General features: G+C 50.4%; 2 protein-coding genes across 11 annotated transcripts in view; one reads left to right on the forward strand and one right to left on the reverse strand.

The window, feature by feature from the left end:
* Positions 1-435: 435 nt before the first annotated feature.
* Positions 436-4899, reverse strand: C20H16orf71 (chromosome 20 C16orf71 homolog). The gene is made up of 4 exons (XM_025369737.1): positions 4536-4899; positions 2244-2423; positions 915-1103; positions 436-522 (listed from the first exon to the last, which is right to left on the reverse strand). Exons 2-4 carry the CDS (start codon positions 2370-2372, stop codon positions 436-438), a joined length of 405 nt encoding a protein of 134 aa, XP_025225522.1. The 5' UTR covers positions 2373-2423; positions 4536-4899.
* Positions 4849-19502, forward strand: part of ANKS3 (ankyrin repeat and sterile alpha motif domain containing 3) — a 39712-nt gene continuing 25058 nt past the window's right edge. Inside the window, exons 1-6 of one of the 10 annotated variants that reach the window (XM_025371148.1) lie at positions 5062-5285; positions 8193-8260; positions 9624-9795; positions 12940-13138; positions 13337-13458; positions 14968-15049. In XM_025371148.1, the coding sequence (XP_025226933.1) occupies positions 9626-9795; positions 12940-13138; positions 13337-13458; positions 14968-15049 (573 nt within the window). In that variant the 5' untranslated portion in view covers positions 5062-5285; positions 8193-8260; positions 9624-9625. Of the gene's footprint in view, positions 5286-8192; positions 8261-9623; positions 9796-12939; positions 13139-13262; positions 13459-14967; positions 15050-19502 lie in introns of all 10 variants that reach the window. The other 9 variants (XM_025371152.1, XM_025371153.1, XM_025371149.1 and 6 more) reach the window with 9 other exon arrangements.

Consider the following 19502-nt stretch of genomic DNA (forward strand, 5'->3'; position numbering starts at 1 on the left):
TACACTGTTTTCTTTTTTTTAAGATGGAGTCTCACTCTGTTCCCCAGGCTGGAGTGTGCAGTGGCGTGATCTTGGCTCACTGCAACCTCTGCTCCCCGGGGTTCAAGCGATTCTCTTGTCTCAGCCTCTGGAGTAGCTGGGATCACAGGCACCTGCCACCATGTCCAGCTAATTTTTGTATTTTTAGTAGAGGTAGTGTTTCACCATGTTGACCAGGCTGGTCTCAAACTCCTGACTTCAAGTAATCCACCCACATTGGCCTCCCAAAAATGCTGGGATTACAGGCATGAGCCACTGTGTTCAGCCAGAAATGGAGTCTTGCTGTATTGCCCAGGGGTCTCAAACTCTGGCCTCATGGGAACGTCTGTCTCAGTGTGCAGCACTGGCACCGCAGGCCTGTGTTGGCATGCTTAGTCCACACTTGCTCACTGTCTCCTAGGGTGTCCCTCCCGCGAGGTCCAGCTTTTGTGCTTGCTCAGGCACTGATGGGCCATCTTCCTCCCTCCCACTCCCCACGGTAGCCTGTAGCAGTTTAGTTTAGCAGGTTAGTAAACCAGAGTTCCTGTGTACTTGCCAGGTGCTGGGATGAGCCAGGTAGCCATGAAGCCAGCTGGATTAAGGGAGAGACATTTAGGACAATCAGTCATGACAATGGCCAGAAGCTATTCAGGATGCCATGGTAGAAAACAGGATAGGAGCGACCAAGAGGAAGAGGAGGGTCAAAATCAGATGGAAAATCAAGTCCGCACACCAGCCCTAAGGTGCTGGGCTCCCCGGGAGAGGGAGGTGTGTGGAGGTTACATGTTGGGCATCTGAATACCTTGGGTTGTACACGGGACAAAAAAAAGGACTGGGTTTCCTGGGTTTCATGGAAATGCTAGACCAGTGGTTTAGATCAGTCAGTTTGGACTTACATTGCACACACACAGGCGCACACTCTTCTGTGTCCCACAGACCTCGGGAAGGGATTCTTCAGCTGCAGCGGCCCAGGTCCTGGACTTGTCGCCATCGGCAGGATCTTCAGCCAGCTCCTCTGACAGGTCTGGAATCAGGGCGGTTTGGTTTCGCTGGAAGATGAACAGCTCCTCTTCCCCATAGTCCGACTGTGGACAAATGAGAGGGCTTTTGGAAGACACAGCAGCAGGCAGAGCCCTGAGGGCCCAGCCGTCCCCGCTTTCCACCCTTACTTCCAGCCCAGCACGCCCAGCCCGCCTAGCCCTGCTGCTCAGGAGCCTGGGGGAGATCTGGTTCTCTCCCAGTTAGCCTTGCTGTGCGCGGCTTCTTGCCACTGTTTAGAAATCAGCTCGGCAGTACTACCTCGTGGAGGTAAGATTCAGGCTCCTGGTTCTGCAGGTACCTTGCAGACAGCAGGTGCTTCATTAATGCCTCGTGTGACATGAACAGGGCAGCGAGGTGGTAGTTGAAAGCAGGGTCTAGCCCTCCCCGTCCCCTGTGACCCTGAGCTATCACTTATACAGCTTAGTGTGTCTTCTTAAAGGGGCTGGGGCTCATACTCTCAAACGAGACTGATGGTGTGAAAACGCACTGAGCACTGAAGTGCGGGGTCCCCATAGGTACTCCTTAGCCTCGCCATGCACTGGATGACGTGTGAGGTCCCTGAAGCTCTGTTGCTGGTGCCCAGGTAGGACCTAAACCCAGCCTGTTCCTTTTAAAACCCTCACACTGTCTCTCAACACCCAGTGCCAACCTGTGCACTGAGGAGCCCCTGCCAGGAGCATCTTCAGCAGCGTCTTACACCTGCACCTATGGCTATTGGTCTGAGTGTCTTTGAGGGCCATTTCAGGGACCCCAAACCACAAATGCAGAATCCCTCGAAGGCTCATCACAATGCACTGGAATTGTGCATTCTCAGTGGGTGTTCTGGTCCTGTCCTGGCCTGAGAGAGTGGAGAATAGCAGAATGGAAAGGACAGAGCTTCTGCATCGAGTTGACCTGGGTTCCAAGTCAGCACCAAAAACCCAACTGAAAAGGTCTCCCAAGATGCTGAGCACCAATACCCATGCTCAGAGATGACACTCAAGGCAGAAGAAAGAGTAAAGAAGGAAATAGGCACCCAGAAAACACAGCTTTGAGTCTGGCCATGTGATTTACAGTAAAATGACAACAAACTGCACAGGTCAGCGGGAGAAGTCTTCAGAGAAGTGCTCCAAAGCTGTCCTGGTTAGTGTCATGCCTGCTCTGGTAGGAAGGACAAGGCGTCCAGGGAGAGAGTTCCTGCTTACCAAGGAGGAGTCTGAGTCCAGAGACGGGAGCTGGTCTTTGACAGCCTTGAGGATGGCGTCCCAGGGCCCTGTCTGGGAGGCCCAGGGAGAGCCCAGCGAGGGTGCCATACCTTCGTCGTTGGATGCCATGAGGGCCCAGGCTTCCAGATGCCTTCTCAGTGCACCATCATCCGAGGAGCTCTGTGGGGCACAAGGGGTGATGGAAGAGGGTCCAGGCCATCAAAGGTCAAGAGAGCAGGGGCTGCCTTACCAGCTGTAGGAGACCAAACAGGCTGGCAGGCCTTACCACCTGCCTGTTCCCTTCAGGTTATGCAAGCTCCTGTTACTGAGTGCCAGGCACTCTGTGTGTGTGTGTGTGTGTGTGTGTGTGTGTGTGTGTGTGTGTGTCTCCGCTCATGGACACATGTGGAGCCTGCAGGTATATCACATATATAGTGATATATACATAATATACAAATATATGTATTGATATAAATATGCATATGTACATATGTGTATATGTTATATAGAATGTCATGTATGATATGTAATGATATATAGGTATATTTTATATATATGCCATATAGCATCACTATTCGCTTCATTTCGTAGCCTCAGGGTGTTTAGTAAATAGCAACAATGGACTCTGAATCGGGGGAATTTCAAGTCCTACTACCCTTTACTGCCCTTTACCAAGGAACAGAAGAGAGACACCTTGCTTTTTTTTTTTTTTTTTTTTTTTTTTTGAGGCAGAGTCTCAGTCTGTCACCCAGGCTGGAGTACAGTGGTGCAATCTTGGCTCACTGCAAGCTCCACCTCCCAGGTTCACACAATTCTCCTGCCTCAGCCTTCCGAGTAGCTGGGACTACAGGCACCTGCCACCACGCCCGACTAATTTTTTGTATTTTTAGTAGAGACGGGGTTTCACCATGTTAGCCAGGATGGTCTCGATCTCCTGACCTCGTGATCCACCCACCTCAGCCTCCCAAAGTGCTGGGATTACAGGCGTGAGCCACCGTGCCCGGCCAACATCTTGCTTTTTTGTTGTGGAGACAGGGTCTGGCTTCGTTGCCCAGGCTGGCGTACAGTGGTACAATGATAGCTCACTGAGGCCTCGGCCTCCTGAGCTCAAGTGGTCCTCCCACCTCAGCCTCCTGAATAACTGGGACTACAGGTATATACTACCACCTCTGGCTACTATTTTTATTTTTTGCAGAGATGGAGTCTCCCTGTTGCCCAGTCTGGTCTCAAACTCCTGGCCTCAAGTGATCCTCTTGCCTCAGCCTCCCAAAGTGCTGTGATTACAGACATGTGTCACCATGCCTGGCTGACAGTTTGCAGTCACCCAGTGATTTTTTTTTTTTTTTTTTTTTGGAGTCACCACTCTGACCAGCCCCTGCATTTGTATCTTAGAGTTTTAAAGGAGATGGTCCTGTTCTTCAGGGGACTGGGGAGCTTGAGCTTGAGAGCTGGGGGGTGAGGGTCCTCTAGAGCCAGTGTCAGGAGAACCCTGCAGCCGGAGAGGCTGCTGTGGCTTTGGCCCTGCAGTCAGTGCCCCTTCATCCCCAATCAGGGCAGCGGCAGGAGATGTGAATTGGGGGCTGCTTGCTTCCTCTGTGCTTTTGGGACCAGGGCAGGTGCTTGGTGCACTCTCAACTGGGAGCAGCAGGTTGGGGACGCATCTGGTGCACACACTCAGCGGGTGTTTTTTGTAACTAGAGCTCTGTTCCGCAATTCAGGGCACAATATTTCTTAGGGCAACAGAATCGTCGAGGTGAAGAGGGCCTCCAGAGACTCTGATAAACTCTTCAGGCGAACAAGACAATAGGCGAGGGAATGGCATTAGCGGCAGAAGGAAGAGCATGTACAGTAGCTCAAAGGAATGAACCGCCCAACAGGTTTAAGGGAAGAAAGTGTCAGTTGCTGGAATCTGCGGTGAAAACGGACCAGACAATGCAGGGCCCTGAACGCCACGTTGAGGAGCTCGGCGCATCCAGAAGGCGAAGGGGAGGCTCGGAGCCGCCACTGAATAACGGCCTTCCGGCTCCGTCTCGGGGGTCAGTTTCTCAGCTGCAGCCCGTTAGGGCCGCCACAGCCCCGCCCAGGTCCCCAGAACCCCGCCCCCAGCCCGCCTGCCAAGAGGCTGCCGGTTGTCATGGAAACCAGACGCCAACAGCCTCCCGGGTCGAGCCTTTAAATTTTAAAGCTGTGGAAGTGGAAAGCCCATCGCTCCTCCTCTCACACACCCCCAGCCCGTGTTTCCCCGCGTTTTGTTCAACTCCCTGCAGGCGCAGCAGGCCCGAGGCCCCTCACCTGAGGCTTCCGCCTTCACTCCCTGCGCGGTCCTAACAGGGCTGTAAACAGCCTCCAGCGCGCCACTCCAGTCGCGTCCGTCCTTCGGGCCGCGCCACAGGTACAGAGGCTGTCCCCTTCTTCGGCACTCTCCCTCTTAGCGGAGCTTTACATTACTAAACTGCCGCCGCGTTCCCCCCGCTCCTCTTTCGGGCCTTTGCGCGTTCTGCCTCTCCTGCAATGGGATTGGTTCCCCTGGCCAGGGCGGGGACTGGGTAGGACAAACACCACTTGCTCATTGGCTGTCGCGGGTATCATACAACGAGCCGGGAAGCTGACCGGAAGGTCCGGGTGCGGGACGTGTGCATTCCACGGCGCCCGGGAGCTGTCCCGGTGTGGACCCGCGAGCTTCCCGGCGTGCTCCGCGCCCTCCCGCAACTACTTCCGGGGCGGGTGCCGGGGGCGGTGGCCCGGCAAGAGAGCGTGGCGGCTAGTTGCTCGGGGGGTTGGCGGCGGCAGCCCGAGGGCAGCGCAAGGCCTGAGGCCCAGCACAGGTGGGTTCCGCAGCGGCCCGGCCCCACTATTTGCCGGCACCTGCTGCCAGCCTAGACCCAGCGCTCGGGCGTCCCGCGCTGCACTTGCTCGCCGCGTGACTGGAGGACCGAGCCCCACATTTTCTTTATGTGGCTGTGGCGTGGGGACAGTAATGCTCTGTGCACGGTAGGGTTCCTGTGGGGATGTGGCCAGGGGGCGTCGGGAAGCGTCACTGCTGTGAGTTCTGGGGTTGTCGGCCAGGGACCCGCCCCGGGGCCAGTGAGCTAGCTTTGCGATGCGCCGGTTCCCGCTGCGGTTCCACGGGGCGAGAGGCGGTGCCCGGGGGCTTTCACAGATCTCCTCTGTGGGCGTGACAGTTTCCACCAGCATCACGTTTGTTAAGATTTTAAAAATTTTTTTCATTTTTGTGGGTACTTAGTAGGTGTGTAAATTTATGGCGTACATGAGAGATTTTGATACAGGCGTGCAGTTCGTAATAATCACATCATGTAAAATGGGGTCGCCATTCTTTCAAGCATTTATCCTTTGTGTTACAATCAATCTGATTATACTCTTTTAGTGTTTTTTTTTTTTTTTTTTTTTTGAGATGGAGTCTCGCTCTGTCGCCCAGGCTGGAGTGCAGCCTCCCGGGTTTACGCCATTCTCCTGCCTCAGCCTCATGAGTAGCTGGGACTCCAGGTGCCCACCACCATGCCCGGCTAAGTTTTTTGTATTTTTGGTAGAGACGGGGTTTCACTGTGTTAGCCAAGATGGTCTCGATCTCCTGACCTCGTGATCCGCCTGTCTCGGGTTCCCAAAGTGCTGGGATTACAGGCTTGAGCTGCCGCGCCCGGCCTCTTTTAGTTGTTTTTAAATGTGCAGCCAGGCGCGGTGGCTCACTCACGCCTGTAATCCTAGCCTTTTGGGAGGCCGAGGCGGGCGGATCGCCTGAAGTCAAGGATTCGCGACCAGCCTGGCCAACATGAGGAAACTCCATCTCTACTAAACATACGACAGCTAGCCTGGCGTGGTGGCTCATACCTGTAATCCCAGCTACTCGGGAGGCTGAGGCAGGAGAATCACTTGAACCCAGGAGGCGGAGGTTGCAGTGAGCTGAGATCACGCCGCTGCACTCTAGCCTGGGCAAGAGTGAGACTCCGTCTCAAAAAAATAAAAAAATAAATAAATTGTGCAATTAGATTATATTGATTATAGTCACCCTGTTGTGCTGTCAAATAGTACATCTTATTCGCTCTATTTTTTATTTGTATTCATTAACCATCCCCACCTTCTACTACCCTTCCCAGCCTTGGTTACAATAGAAGTAACCATTCTTCTGCTTTCTATCTCCCTGAGTTCAATTGTTTTGATTTTTAGATAACCACAAATAAGTGAGAACATGCAATATTTGTCTTTCTGTGCCTGGCTTAGTTCACTTAACGTAATGACCTCCAGTTCCATCCATGTTTTTGCAAATGACAGGATCTCTTTCTTTTTTTATGGCTGAATAGTACTCCATTGTGTCTAAGTACCACATTTTCTTTAGGATTTATTGTAAAGGTAACAGATACTTCACATTTTCAGAGTGGACAGAACCAAAAAGTTGAATGAAACATCATATGTCGAGTGCTACTTTACACCACACCTGTAAAGTAGCGACACCAGTGCTACTTTACACCATATCACTCGGGATGGGATGGGACTTTTAGTTTTCACTTTAGTTTTTTTTTTTTTTTTGAAACACTCTGTTGCCCAGGCTAGAGTGCAGTGGCTTGATATCGGCTCACTGCAGCCGCCTCCCAGACTCAAGTGATTCTCCTGCCTCAGCCTCCCGAATACTGAGGACTACAGGCGCCCACCACCACGCCCGGCTAATTTTTGTAATTTTAGTAAAGATGGGATTTCACCATTTTGGCCAGGCTAGTCTCGAACTCTTGGCCTCCAGTGGTCTATCAGGCTTGGTCTGGTTCTGATTGTCCTTCAGTCCTTGGGTGTCAGACATGCAAGTCTGCAATAAATAGAGAACACGACCTCACCCTGCAGGAGGCCTTTGGAGTGGAAGAGACATGCCCAGTGAAGGCTTGAGGGAGGTATGGAAGGGACTCTGAAGTGACACTCAGCTCAGAGCCTTTGGTTTCTTATCCAGGCTCTGTTGGCCAGGACGGTTCAGGGTGGGATTCTCACCTGCAGAGTGAGGGAAGGGACTGCATGATCGTGGGCTCTGCCAGCTGAAGAGGCGGTGGTTCCAGAAGGGAGGGCTTTGCCTGCCCCACCACACCTACAAACACTCTCGCCAAGGACCTGTGAAGTGTTTGTCCCCAACATTGGTGGCTTGTTTCTTCAGCCATCTTGGCTATCACCTGGGGCTTGGAAGCATTCTTTAGTAGAAACTGAGGTCCTCATTGCATCTATTAACTGCCATAGCACCTGTAGGTAATGGCAACATGACAAGGCCTTTGTTTTCGCCTTTGCTCCCTTTCCTACCCTTGTTTCCTGGCACTCTTGTACCTAATGATTCTACCGGGAAGCTAATGAGTTGGCCTTGATTTGGGGATTCCTGGTGTGCCGTTACCCATGTAGGCCCATGTTGGGGAAAGTGTCACCCCACCAGTTCACTGGCCTATTATATTTCCCCCCATATCTCTCTCTTCAAAGGATGCCAAAGTGGATTCCTGTTCAGTTGGCCATTGCTGAGTGCCACCAATCACATCCTGGTTTCTGTGTTGGGGAAGTGCTTTCTATTTTTCTCAGAAAAATTTATTTTTCTTTACTTTTTTGAAATTTTCGGCCGGGCGCGGTGGCTCAAGCCTGTAATCCCAGCACTTTGGGAGGCCGAGATGGGCGGATCACGAGGTCAGGAGATCGAGACCATCCTGGCTAACACGGTGAAACCCTGTCTCTACTAAAAATACAAAAAACTAGCCGGGCGAGGTGGCAGGCGCCTGTAGTCCCAGCTACTCGGGAGGCTGAGGCAGGAGAATGGCGTGAACCCGGGAGGCGGAGCTTGCAATGAGCTGAGATCCGGCCACTGTACTCCAGCCTGGGCGGCAGAGCAAGACTCCGTCTCAAAAAAAAAAAGAAAAAAAAGAAATTTTCAATTTCATAACCATTCCAGAAAAATTAATTTATATTTAAAGTTTGTAGGCCAGGTGCGGTGGCTCATGCCTGTAATTCTAGCACTTTGAGAGGCTGAGGCGGGTGGATCATCTGAGGTCAGGAGTTCAAGACCAGCCTGGCCAACATGGTGAAAATCCCGTCTCTCCTAAAAATACAAAAATTAGCCTAGCATGATGGCGTACACCTGTAATCTCAGCTGTTCAGGTGGCTGAGGCTCAAGAAGCCCTTAAACCCAGGAGGCAGAGGTTGTAGTGAGCTGAAATCACACCACTGCACTCCAGCCTAGGCAACAGAGCAAGACTGTCTAAAAAAAAATAAATACAATTTACATATAGTAAAATTCATTTTGGCATTCAGGTCTGTGGTTTCATAAAGGCATAGAGTCACAGATTCACCATCACAGTCATACAGAACAGGTCTATTGTCCCCCAAATTCCCTCTGGCCCCTAACCTCCAACCCTTTAATTTTGCCTTTTCCAGAATGTCGTGTAAGTGAAATGATACAGTAGGCAGGTTTCTTCCATTTAGCGTGAAGCATTTGAAATTCGTTCATGTGTTGCATGTCAACTGTTGGATCCTTGTGTTTAATGCTGAGTAGCATGCATTATACGGATGTGCCACCGTTTGTTTATCCATTGTTTCGTGTATCATAATAGCAGCCTTTTCAGATATGTCCCTGTTAGACCGTGAGGCACTAGGGATTGGAGGTGCTAAGTAGCAGAGGTGCCTTTTTTTTTTTCTTTTCTTTTTTTTTTTTTGAGACGAAGTCTTGCTGTGTCGCCCGGGCTGGAGTGCAATGGCCTGATTTCCGCTCACTGCAACCTCCGCCTCCCCAGTTCAATTGATTCTCCTACCTCAGCCTCCCGAGTAGCTGGCCTTCACGCCCAGCTAATTTTTGTATTTTTAGTAGAGACGGGATTTCACCATGTTGGCCAGGCTGGTCTTGAACTCTTGACCTCAAGTGATCCGCCCACCTCAGCCTCCCAAAGTGCTGGGATTACAGGTGTGAGCCACCACACCTGGTCCGAGCTGAATTTTGATCTAACCCCAAATCCAGGGTTCTTCCCCACCACATCAAGGAGCTGATTTGGTTAAATAACCCAATTAGCATTTCTTTACTGCCCATCCAAGAGGTTGTCAGGTTCCTAGAGTTGATGGAAAATTCTCTTTTACCTGGTGCCTGAGGATGGAAGGAGGAGAACGTACTTCACAGTTGATGCCTCACCATATGTGCTTCTCTTTACTGGTGTGGTAGCAAGCTCACCAGATTTAGCATTGATGGGACTGCCCAAACCATACATTATTTAAGCAAAGAAATTTGTCTAAGTTACTGCCAGGGTTGACTGCATTGGGTTATCAGTCTGCTAGTGTAGTGGTGTAGCAGGAGCAGGAGCAGCCTGTTTCATGCCCTGGAACAACCAGCCAGGAAAGATCTAACCCTTGGCCCTTCCTCCTCAGTGATGTCCGAGCTCAGTGATGAAGCCAGCGAGCCGGAACTCCTGAACCGCAGCTTGTCCATGTGGCATGGGCTGGGGGCACAGGTCAGCCGGGAGGAGCTGGACGTCCCCCTGGATCTTCACACAGCTGCTTCCATTGGCCAGTATGAAGTGGTGAAGGAATGTGTGCAGCGGTAAGAGATCGCGGGAGCTTCCCTGTCACATTTTGAGTAGCGCAGTAATGGCTTCGGATCCCACGTGATGGGGCTTTGCACACAGATGTGGATGTGTAATGCGTGTAGAATAGGTTAACCTGCTTATCTCAGGCAGCTGTCAGTAATTATTGATGCTGGCCACTGACAAAGAGGCAGTTTTTATTCCTGGGAAGAAAAAGAGGGTGTAAACTTTGATCAGAAGCTTATAAACAGTCATTCTTTAACCAGACTAATTTTATTCACTAATTGCAGAAATGCCCAAACAAACAAGCAAAAGAAAAATAAAGACAGAAAGTGAAGGCCGGGTACAGTGGCTCATGCTTGTAATCCCAGCACTTTGGGAGGCCGGGGTGGACGGGTCACTTGAGGTCAGGAGTTTGAGACCAGTCTGGATAACATGATGAAACCCCATCTCTACTAAAAATATAAAAGTTAGCTGGGCGTGGTGGCATGTACCTGTAATCGCAGCTACTCAGGAGGCGGAGGCAGGAGAATCGCTTGAACCTGGGAGGCGGAGGTTACAGTGAACTGAGATTGTACCACTGCACTCCAGCCTGGCGACAGAGTGAGATTCCTTCTCAAAAAAAAAAAAAAAAGAAAAAAAGAAAAAAGAAAGCAAAAGGAAAGTGATCCCTGGCCGCCTTTTCCTGGAGGGTTCATTCGATCCCTGTGATCCCTGTTCCCCTCTAGCTTCTGCTACTGAGGGAGGCTGGGTTTTTCGTGCCTCTGGGGAATGGCCTCTGGACCTCACTGCCCACCTGCCCTTTGCTAATCTGTATGCAATAGTTAGAGACAATAGAAAGCCCCTGGCCGGGCCCATGGCTGAGTCTTGCCCATAGCAGGATGTGATCATCTTGTTTTTGGAAAAGGGTAGTCTCCTCACTTCTACCCTGTTATGTTCCACACACTGCCTAACTCTGTCTCCTGGTTCTCATTTGATATTGTGGTGCAGTGACCTCTCTCCTTATCTCCGCGTGCCTCTTCCAGTTCCCAGTGAGCCAAAGCAAAGCCTTGCTGAAGCCCCAGGTCTCCGGTTCCCAGCTTGTGGCCCTCACTTAGACATACCCAGCCCATGGAGCGCTGGTGCAGCTTGGTACAGGGTAGTCTGTTGTGCTCCCCCTGCAGGAGGCTCTAGGCATAGGCAGTTGGGTATGCAGTCAGTGCGACCCCTCACAGGGTCACGTTTGGAATTCTTAGGCTCCTAAGTCTTTGGGTGTCCTGTTAAGATGCAGAGTCCAGAATGGCTCCGCAGAGGAGCAGCGGGAGGTGTTTGTGTTGTGGTGGGATTTCGACACTAGCTGAGGTGGAGGCTTGCTGACACTAAGCACGGGATGGGGCCTGAGGGGAGACGGGGGCATCAGAAGGGAGGGGTGGGGCTGAACGAGGAAGTGGTGAGAGAGCCCCAGAAAGGCGCTCTGCTGTTGTGTAAAGGAAGATAGTGTTAGGACGAGCTGGGTGCATTCGAGCCCTGTTGCAGAAGCATCTCCATGCAGTCCCCTGGCCTGGTATCAGGACCTTCTGGAATGGCTGCCTGGGTGTGCATCCCAGAGTCACTGAGGGCTGCCAGGCAATGGAAGGTAGTTGCCTGGTGTGGTCTAATAGGTGAATCCCGGCCGGGCGCGGTGGCTCACGCCTGTAATCCCAGCACTTTGGGAGGCCGAGGCGGGCGGATCATGAGGTCAGAAAATCGAGACATCCTGGCTGACACAGTGAAATCCCGTCTCTACTAAAAAAAATACAAAAAAATTAGCCAGGCCCACGTGGTGGCGGGCACCTGTAGTCCCAGCTACTTGGGAGGCTGAGGCAGGAGAATGGCGTGAACCTGGGAGGTGGAGGTTGCAGTGAGCCGAAATCGCACTGCTGCACTCCAGCCTGGGCAACAGAGCGAGACTGTCTCAAAAAAAAAAAAAAAAAAAAGTGTGAATCCCACAAAAGGGACAGATCCCGGGGTTCAGTCTCCAGTTGTTACCCCCACTGCAGGCAAGAATTGGGGAAGGGAAAAAAGGCCTATGGGGGTTAACCCTGTAGGATCCCAGGTAGCCATGCAAGTGGGTATTGTTTTAAACGTGACTCCCTTGTCCCAACCCCAAAGTCATGACTAGGAAGCCCACAGTTTTTTCCCATGGGAAAATGCATTTCCAGAATTTTAACGGAAGTCAGTGAGAAAGATGGGATTCTTTGGTCACAGATTTTTCAAGAATGTTTATTTAGGGTGAGGTGACAAAGGATGAATCAGTGGCGGTGGGACTTGTCCACGGTGGAGTCCTTTCTTTTTTTTTTTTTTTTTTTTTTTGAGGCGGAGTTTCACTCTTGTTGCCCAGGCTGGAGTGCAATGGCACGATCTCGGCTCACCACAACGTCCGCCTCCCAGGCTCAAGCAATTCTCCTGCCTCAGCCTCCCTAGTAGCTGGGATTATAGGCATGCGCCACCACGCCCAGCTAATTTTGTATTTTTAGTAGAGACGAGGTTTCTCCATGTTGGTCAGGCTGGTCTCGAACTCCTGACCTCAGGTGATCCACCCGCCTCGGCCTCCCAAAGTGCTGGGATTACAGGCGTGAGCCACTGCGCCCGGCCTACGGTGGAGTCCTTTCTTTCCTCACTGCTCCTCTCCACCTAGCATTGGGCTAGTAGATGCCACTCCTGTGGTGGTCAGGGTTTTTCAACTGTGGCTGTGTTGACAGTCCATGCTGGATCATTGTTTGCTGTGGGGCTGTCCTGGGCACTGTGGGATGTTTAGCAGCAGCCTTGGCTTCCACCTGCTAAATGCCAGCAGCCCTTCCCTGCCCAGCTGTGAGAACCAAAAATGCCTCCAGATGTTGCCAGATACTCCTTGGTTGAGCGCCATCTGTCTGTCTGGTGGTGTGAAAGAACATAGCCGGCCTCGGGCTAGGAGGATGCGAAATCAGCGCAAGGAGACGAAGGCTCAGGGCCTCACGAGGCAGTGTACGAGCAACCGTCAGCATTTCTCTGCCTGCCTGCCCCCAATCCCTACAATGTCCAGGGTGGCAGATAACTTCTACTTCCTGTCAACTCACCCCGCCTGGCCTAGGCTCGCCACCGGCTTTGGCGAACCCCACATGTGAGGCAGCTGGCCATGTCTAGCGTATCTTGCGTTTGTTTAGGAGAGAGTTAGATTTGAATAAGAAGAACGGTGGTGGCTGGACCCCGCTGATGTATGCCTCCTACATTGGCCACGACACCATCGTGCACCTGCTGCTTGAGGCGGGGGTGAGTGTGAATGTGCCGACCCCAGAAGGGCAGACTCCACTGATGCTGGCCTCCAGCTGTGGCAACGAGAGCATCGCCTACTTTCTCCTCCAGGTGAGCTACGAGGGAACTCAGGCCCAGAAACCTGAGGGGCTCCCTGACCGCTCTGACAGAGACGCAAACCACTGCAGGCCATGGTGTTCGTGTGTGCTCGTGTAATCATTTCTGATTCTTGCAGCATGGCCGCCTGGAGGGCGCCCGCCCCACGCAGAGGAGATGAGGCCGTAACGCACGTTCTGTGTTCTCTTGAAGCAAGGTGCAGAGCTAGAAATGAAAGACATCCAGGGCTGGACGGCCCTTTTCCACTGTACCAGCGCCGGGCACCAGCACATGGTCAGGTTCCTCTTGGACAGTGGAGCCAATGCCAACGTGAGGTGATTGCTACGTCTTTAGTGGCCACAGGAGTGGCCTAGGTGTCATCTGACTCTAAGGAGGTTGGCTCTGGAGGCAGCTAACCAGAGTTTAGGGCCACCCTGCTTCGGCAGGAAAGGCTCAAGATGAGGGGTAGGACGAGAGTCCTTCCAGGCGTGGGCCTTTTCCCACATCTGTGAGTGCATCTCTTCAAGCCCTCTCAGCTTCCTTTTCTTTATCCGAAACCCACCTGGGTCATAGAGTTGTAAGAATTACACGTTTTATTGTATGCCAGGGGCCTAACATACTGAATGGCATTTAAATATCATACATTACATGCAAATTCCTTCCATTTTCTTGCCTTTTGTATGGATGAGATGAGGTGATGCTTTAAAAATAGTCATGAGTTTTGGCCGGGAGTGGTGGCTCACACCTGTAATCCTAGCACTTTGGGAGGCCAAGGAGGGCAGATCGTGAGGTCAGGAGGTCAAGACCAGCCTGGCCAACATGGTGAAACCCCGTCTCTACTGAAAAAACAAAAATTAGCTGGGCTTGGTGGCGGGCGCCTGCAGTCCCAGCTACTCAGGAGGCCGAGGCAGGAGAATCACTTGAAACCGGAAGGCAGAGGTTGCAGTGGGCTGAGATCATGCCTTTGCACTCCAGCCTGGGCAGCAAGAACAAAACTCCTCAAAAACAAACAAACAAAAAACCAGCCATGAGTTTTATAAGTTGGAAGTGGGATTGTTGTCTAAAGCTTGTTGTGATAATAATCACCTTTGAACAAACGCAGTGGGTACCAATGCAGACCCACCCTGGCTGTCATCCATCCTAAGACACCCCATAATTTTGTATGCCACTGAGAAAGAAAAAATATGCTACTAATTAACATTCAACTCACCTGTTGGTTTAAAGATGTTTTCTGACTTCAGAGATGTTAAAATATGAACACTGTGTGTCTTAGAATGGATGAAAACCAGCATTTCCCATGCATGGTTCCTGACTTCTAGACCAGCATGAGACAAGGAGGGATTCGGAAGCCCTCTGAAGACAGTGCCGAGTTAGCATAACCAAGTATGAAAAGCAAGCTTCAGGAGCCAAGCATAGCAAGGACAGCTTAGATCATTAGTATCTGAGCTTTTCAGAGTGGGTTCGTGGAGGATGTCGAACTTGAAGCTAGGATTTGGATGAATGGATGGGAGACGTTGGCTTTCTGTGAGGAGTAAGGAGTCAGAACTGCTTTTTGAATATGATTGAGGTGGAGATTTCAGAGGTAGCAGAGAATAGCCAATAGGAGGAATGATAGGCAGACATCTGTCTTTAGGACAAAGACCAGCCCTGGGGACAGACACCAGAAGAGTAAATGGAGCTGATGTGTTATTCTCATCTCACCTGTTAGTTCTTGAAAGGGAGAGAGTGTTCTACACTGAGGGTTCGGTGATTCGTGCACTGCCCTGGGTTTATCTTCAGCAGGGAGTTTTTGCCTGACAGAACTTGTCTCTGCCAATCATCTGACTGTGGCCCACATCTTGCAGGGAGCCGATATATGGATTTACTCCTTTGATGGAAGCAGCTGCGGCTGGCCATGAGATAATCGTGCAGTATTTTCTGAATCATGTAAGTGACCCTGTTTATTAGCATGTAATGTAGTCACAGCAAATGAGGAACCATATTACTGAAGTATAAGCTATTACAGAATTTTCCTTTGCACAGAAATAACTGCTTTTCGTTCATTTATTCAACACATGTTCTTTATCTGTTGATGCCCGGTGTTGAGTGGTGCTTTGGCGTTAAGGGTACAATGGTGAGTAGAAATATACACCTATTCCTGTAATAATTTTGAAAATACTATTTGAAAAATATGGAAAAATGTTTTAAAAGTAAATAGCACTCATAATCCTGTCACTTAGAAAAATTGTATAGAATAAGAAGGTAGAGGCCAGGTGTAGTGGCTCACGCCTGTAATCCCAGCACTTTGGGAGGCTGAGGCAGGTGGATCACGAGGTCAGGAGATCAAGACCATCCTGGCTAACATGGTGAAACCCCGTCTCTACTAAAAATACCAAAAATCAGCTGGGTGTGGTGGCAGGCGCCTGTATTCCCAGCTGCTCGGGAGGCTGAGGCAGGAGAATGGTGTGAACCCAGGAGGCAGAGGTTGCTGTGAGCTGATATCGCACCACTGCACTCCAGCCTGGACGACAGAGCGAGAGAGACTCTGTTTCCAAAAAAAAAAAAAAAAAAGGCAAAGATCTTCCTCTCTTTTTCAACCTCCCTAACATACCCACTTGGTTTGGGAAAGAGCTGCCCAGGGACTTTTCCTCTGCTGTGGAAAGGTGTGTCTGTAGGCAAGTGTGTGCACATTGCTTTGTGTTTTGAACAAAGTGGGATTCTACTTTTATTGTGTAACTTAGAGACATCTTATCTTTGTACAGTATTCCGTGTACAATCTGCCCCAGTTAATTCAATGAGTTTCTTATTAGTAGAAACTTAGTTTTCAACATTTTGCAATTATAAACAGTGCTCCAGGAATATCCTTTTACACAAAGCTTTAATACACTTACAGTTGTTGCTATATATTGTATTTATATTTTATTTTATTCTTTTTTTGAGACAGGATCTTGCCCTGTGTCCCAGGCTGGAGTTCAGTGGTGAGATGATGGCTTACTGCAGCTTCAACCTCCTGGGCTCAAGCGATCCTCCTGCCTCAGCCCCCAAGTAGCTGGGACCACAGGTGCATGCCACCACGCCCTGGCTAAATATTTAATTTTTTTTTTTTGGTAGAGTTGGGGGTCTCAGTGTGTTGTGCAGGCTAGTCTTGAATTCCTGAGCTCAAGCGATCACCTCAGCCTCCCGAAGTGCTGGGATTACAGGTGCAAGCTTGTCCACGCAGAACCTTGTACATAAATATTCATAGCAGTATTATTCATAATTGCCAAAAAGTAGAAACAACCCACAAGTCCATCTACTGAGGAATTGATGAACAAAATACCTATCTAAATAGCAGGATATTATTTGGCCCTACAAGGTAGTGAAGTTCTGATGCATGCTGCGGCATGGGTGAATCCTCAAGCATTAGGCTGGGCTGCGTGCGGTGGCTCACGCCAGTAATCCCAACACTTTGGGAGGCTGAGGCCGGAGGATCACTTCAGCCCTGGAGTTGGAGGTTGCACTGACCTATGATTGCGCCACTGCACTCCAGCCTGGGTCACAGAGTGGATCCTGTCTCAAAAAGAAAAGGGAAATATTAGGCTCAGTGAAAGAAGCTGGACACAACAGGCCACACACTATCTGATTTCATTCATATGAAATGTCCAGAATAAGCAAATAAATAGACAGAAAATAGATGAGTGGTTTCCTGGGTCTTGGGGGATGGGAAGATTGGAGTGATAAAAATGTGCTAAAATTGTTTGTGGTGATGGTTGAACAACTGTGAATGTACTAGAAGCCATTGAATTGTACATTGTAAGTGGGTGACTTGTTGGTATGTGGATTATATCTTTATAAGGCTGTTAAACCCAATGGGGGGAAGTTCAGGCGGTCCTAATGAATTCCCACTACTAAGGTTGTCTCTCGTCCTGCCCACCAGTCGTATACAAAGGTGCCCATTTTCTCATGTCCTCACCAGCCCTGATGTCAGTCAGCCTTTTGTCAATCTGGCAGGTGAATTGTGGCATTTCATTTTGGTTTCTCCTCGTTAGTGTAGTTGAAATTTTTTTTTGGAGACGGAAGTCTTGTGCTCTCTCGCCCAGACTGGAAGGCTGGAGTGCAGTGGTGTGATCTCGGCTCACTGCAACCTCTGCCTCCCAGGTTCAAGCAATTCTCCTGCCTCAGCCTCCCAAGTAACTGGGACTACAGGCACACGCCGCCACACCCGGCTAATTTTTTGTATTTTAGTAGAGATGGGGTTTCACCGTGTTGCCCAGACTGGTCTTGAACTCCTGAGCTCAGGTGATCTGCACCCCTCGGTCTTCCAAAGTGCTAAGATTATAGGCATGAGCCACCGTGCCCGGCCAGTTGAACATTTTTTTTTTTTTTTTTTTTTTGAGACTGAGTCTGGCTCTGTCGCCCAGGCTGGAGTGCGGTGGCCGGATCTCAGCTCACTGCAAGCTCCGCCTCCCGGGTTCACGCCACTCTCCTGCCTCAGCCTCCCGAGTAGCTGGGACCACAGGCGCCCGCCACTTCGCCCGGCTAGTTTTTTGTATTTTTTAGTAGAGACAGGGTTTCACCGTGTTAGCCAGGATGGTCTCGACCTCCTGACCTCGTGATCCGCCCGTCTCGGCCTCCCAAAGTGCTGGGATTACAGGCTTGAGCCACCGCACCCGGCCTGAACATTTTTAAATACATTTCTTGGCCAGGCGCAGTGGCTCACACCAGTAATCCCAGCACTTTGGGAGGCCCAGGCGGGCGGATCACGAGCTCAGGAGATCGAGACCATGGTGAAACCCTGTCTCTACTTAAAAAATACAAAAGATTAGCCAGGTGTGGCGGCGGGTGCCTGTAGTCCCAGCTACTGGGGAGGCTGAGGCAGGAGAATGGCATGAACCCGGGAGGCAGAGTTTGCAGTGAGCCGAGATCGCACCTGCACTCCAGCCTGGGAGACAGAGCAAGACTCCGTCTCACAAAAAAAAAAAAAAAAATTTTTTTGGCCATTTGTATTTCTTTCTTTTTTTTTTTCTTTCGAGATGGCGTCTCACTCTGTCGCCCAGACTGGAGTGCAGTGGCGCGATCTCGGCTCACTGCAACCTCCGCCTTCCAGGTTCAAGCAATTCTCCTGCCTCAGCCTCCTGAGCAGCTGGGACTACAGGCGCCTGCCACCACGCCCAGCTAATTTTTTGTGTTTTTAGTAGAGACAGTGTCTCACCATGTTAGTTAGGATTGTCTCAATCTCCTGACCTCGTGATCTGCCCGCTCTGGCCTCCCAAAGTGCTGGGATTACAGGCGTGAGCCACTGCGCCCGGCTGGCCATTCGTATTTCTCTTATGAGTTGTCTGTTTATAGCCCAATTTTGTATTGGATAGTTTGTTTTTTTCTCACTTATTGGTGGGAATTTCTTAAATAATGAAAATTTCACATGGTATCTCTTTTTAACAAAGAATTTTGGGACAGAACATGCACATGGTACGCATGCAGACCAGAAGGCAGGTGTACCGCAGGCCTCTCCCCCACCCTGCCTGCATCTCCTTGGCACCCTACCCAAGGGCGACTCTGGGAATACACTGGAATACACCCACACACCCATAGTCCTGCCCCGTGTGCAGCTGCTCCCATCTTGCATTTTTTTTTAAAACTTAATCATGAAGATTGTTCTATATTGGTGTATAAAGAGATGGGGCCAGGTGCAGTGGCTCACTCCTGTAATCCCAGCACTTTGGGAGGCCAAGGCAGACAGATCACTTGAGGTCAGGAGTTTGAGACCAGCCTGGCCAACATGGTGAAACCCGCCTCTACTAAAAATACAAAAATACAAAATACAGGTGGCAGGCGCTGTAATCCTAGCTGCTTGGGAGGCTGAGACAGGAGAATCACTTGAACCTGGGAGGCGGAGGTTGCGGTGAGCCAAGATGTTGCCACTGCACTCCAGTCTGGGCGACAGAGTGAAACTATTTCTAAGTAAGTAAGTAGATAGATAGATAGATAGATAGATAGATAGATAGATACATACATACATACATACATACATACATACATACATAGACGGGGTCTTGCTATGTCACTCAGGCTGGAGTGGAGTGGTGCAGTCTCAGCTCACTGCAGCCTTGAGGCTCAAGTGATCCTCCTGCCTGAGCCTCCCAAGTAGCTGGGACTACAGGTGCGTGCCACCACGCCCAGCCAATTTTTGTATTTATTTTTTGTAGAGACGGGTTTTGGCATGTTGCCCAGGCTGGTCTTGAACTCCTGAGCTCAGGCAGTTCGCCTGCCTCAGTCTCCCAAAGCACTGGGATTACAGGCATGAGCCAGCGTGCCCAGCCCCTTCTCTCTCTTTTTTTTTTTTTTTTTTTTTTGGGGCTGTGTTTTCCCTGGGGGGGAATCAGAGTTTTTTTGTTTGTTTTTTTTGTTTTTTTTTTTTTTT

Source organism: Theropithecus gelada, chromosome 20 (assembly GCF_003255815.1).
Source record: "Theropithecus gelada isolate Dixy chromosome 20, Tgel_1.0, whole genome shotgun sequence".
In the NCBI taxonomy this organism is placed as follows: Eukaryota; Metazoa; Chordata; class Mammalia; order Primates; family Cercopithecidae; genus Theropithecus; species Theropithecus gelada.

Bases quoted from the DNA above. Each gene is read 5' to 3' on its own strand.
- C20H16orf71 (XM_025369737.1), bottom strand. From the start codon at position 2,372: ATGGCATCCAACGACGAAGGTATGGCACCCTCGCTGGGCTCTCCCTGG. The intron at 1,104-2,243 runs GTAAGCAGGAAC...ATTTGTCCACAG, and splicing joins TGGACTCAGACTCCTCCTTG to TCGGACTATGGGGAAGAGGA. The intron at 523-914 runs GTAAGTCCAAAC...AAACTGCTACAG, and splicing joins TGCGCCTGTGTGTGTGCAAT to GCTACCGTGGGGAGTGGGAG.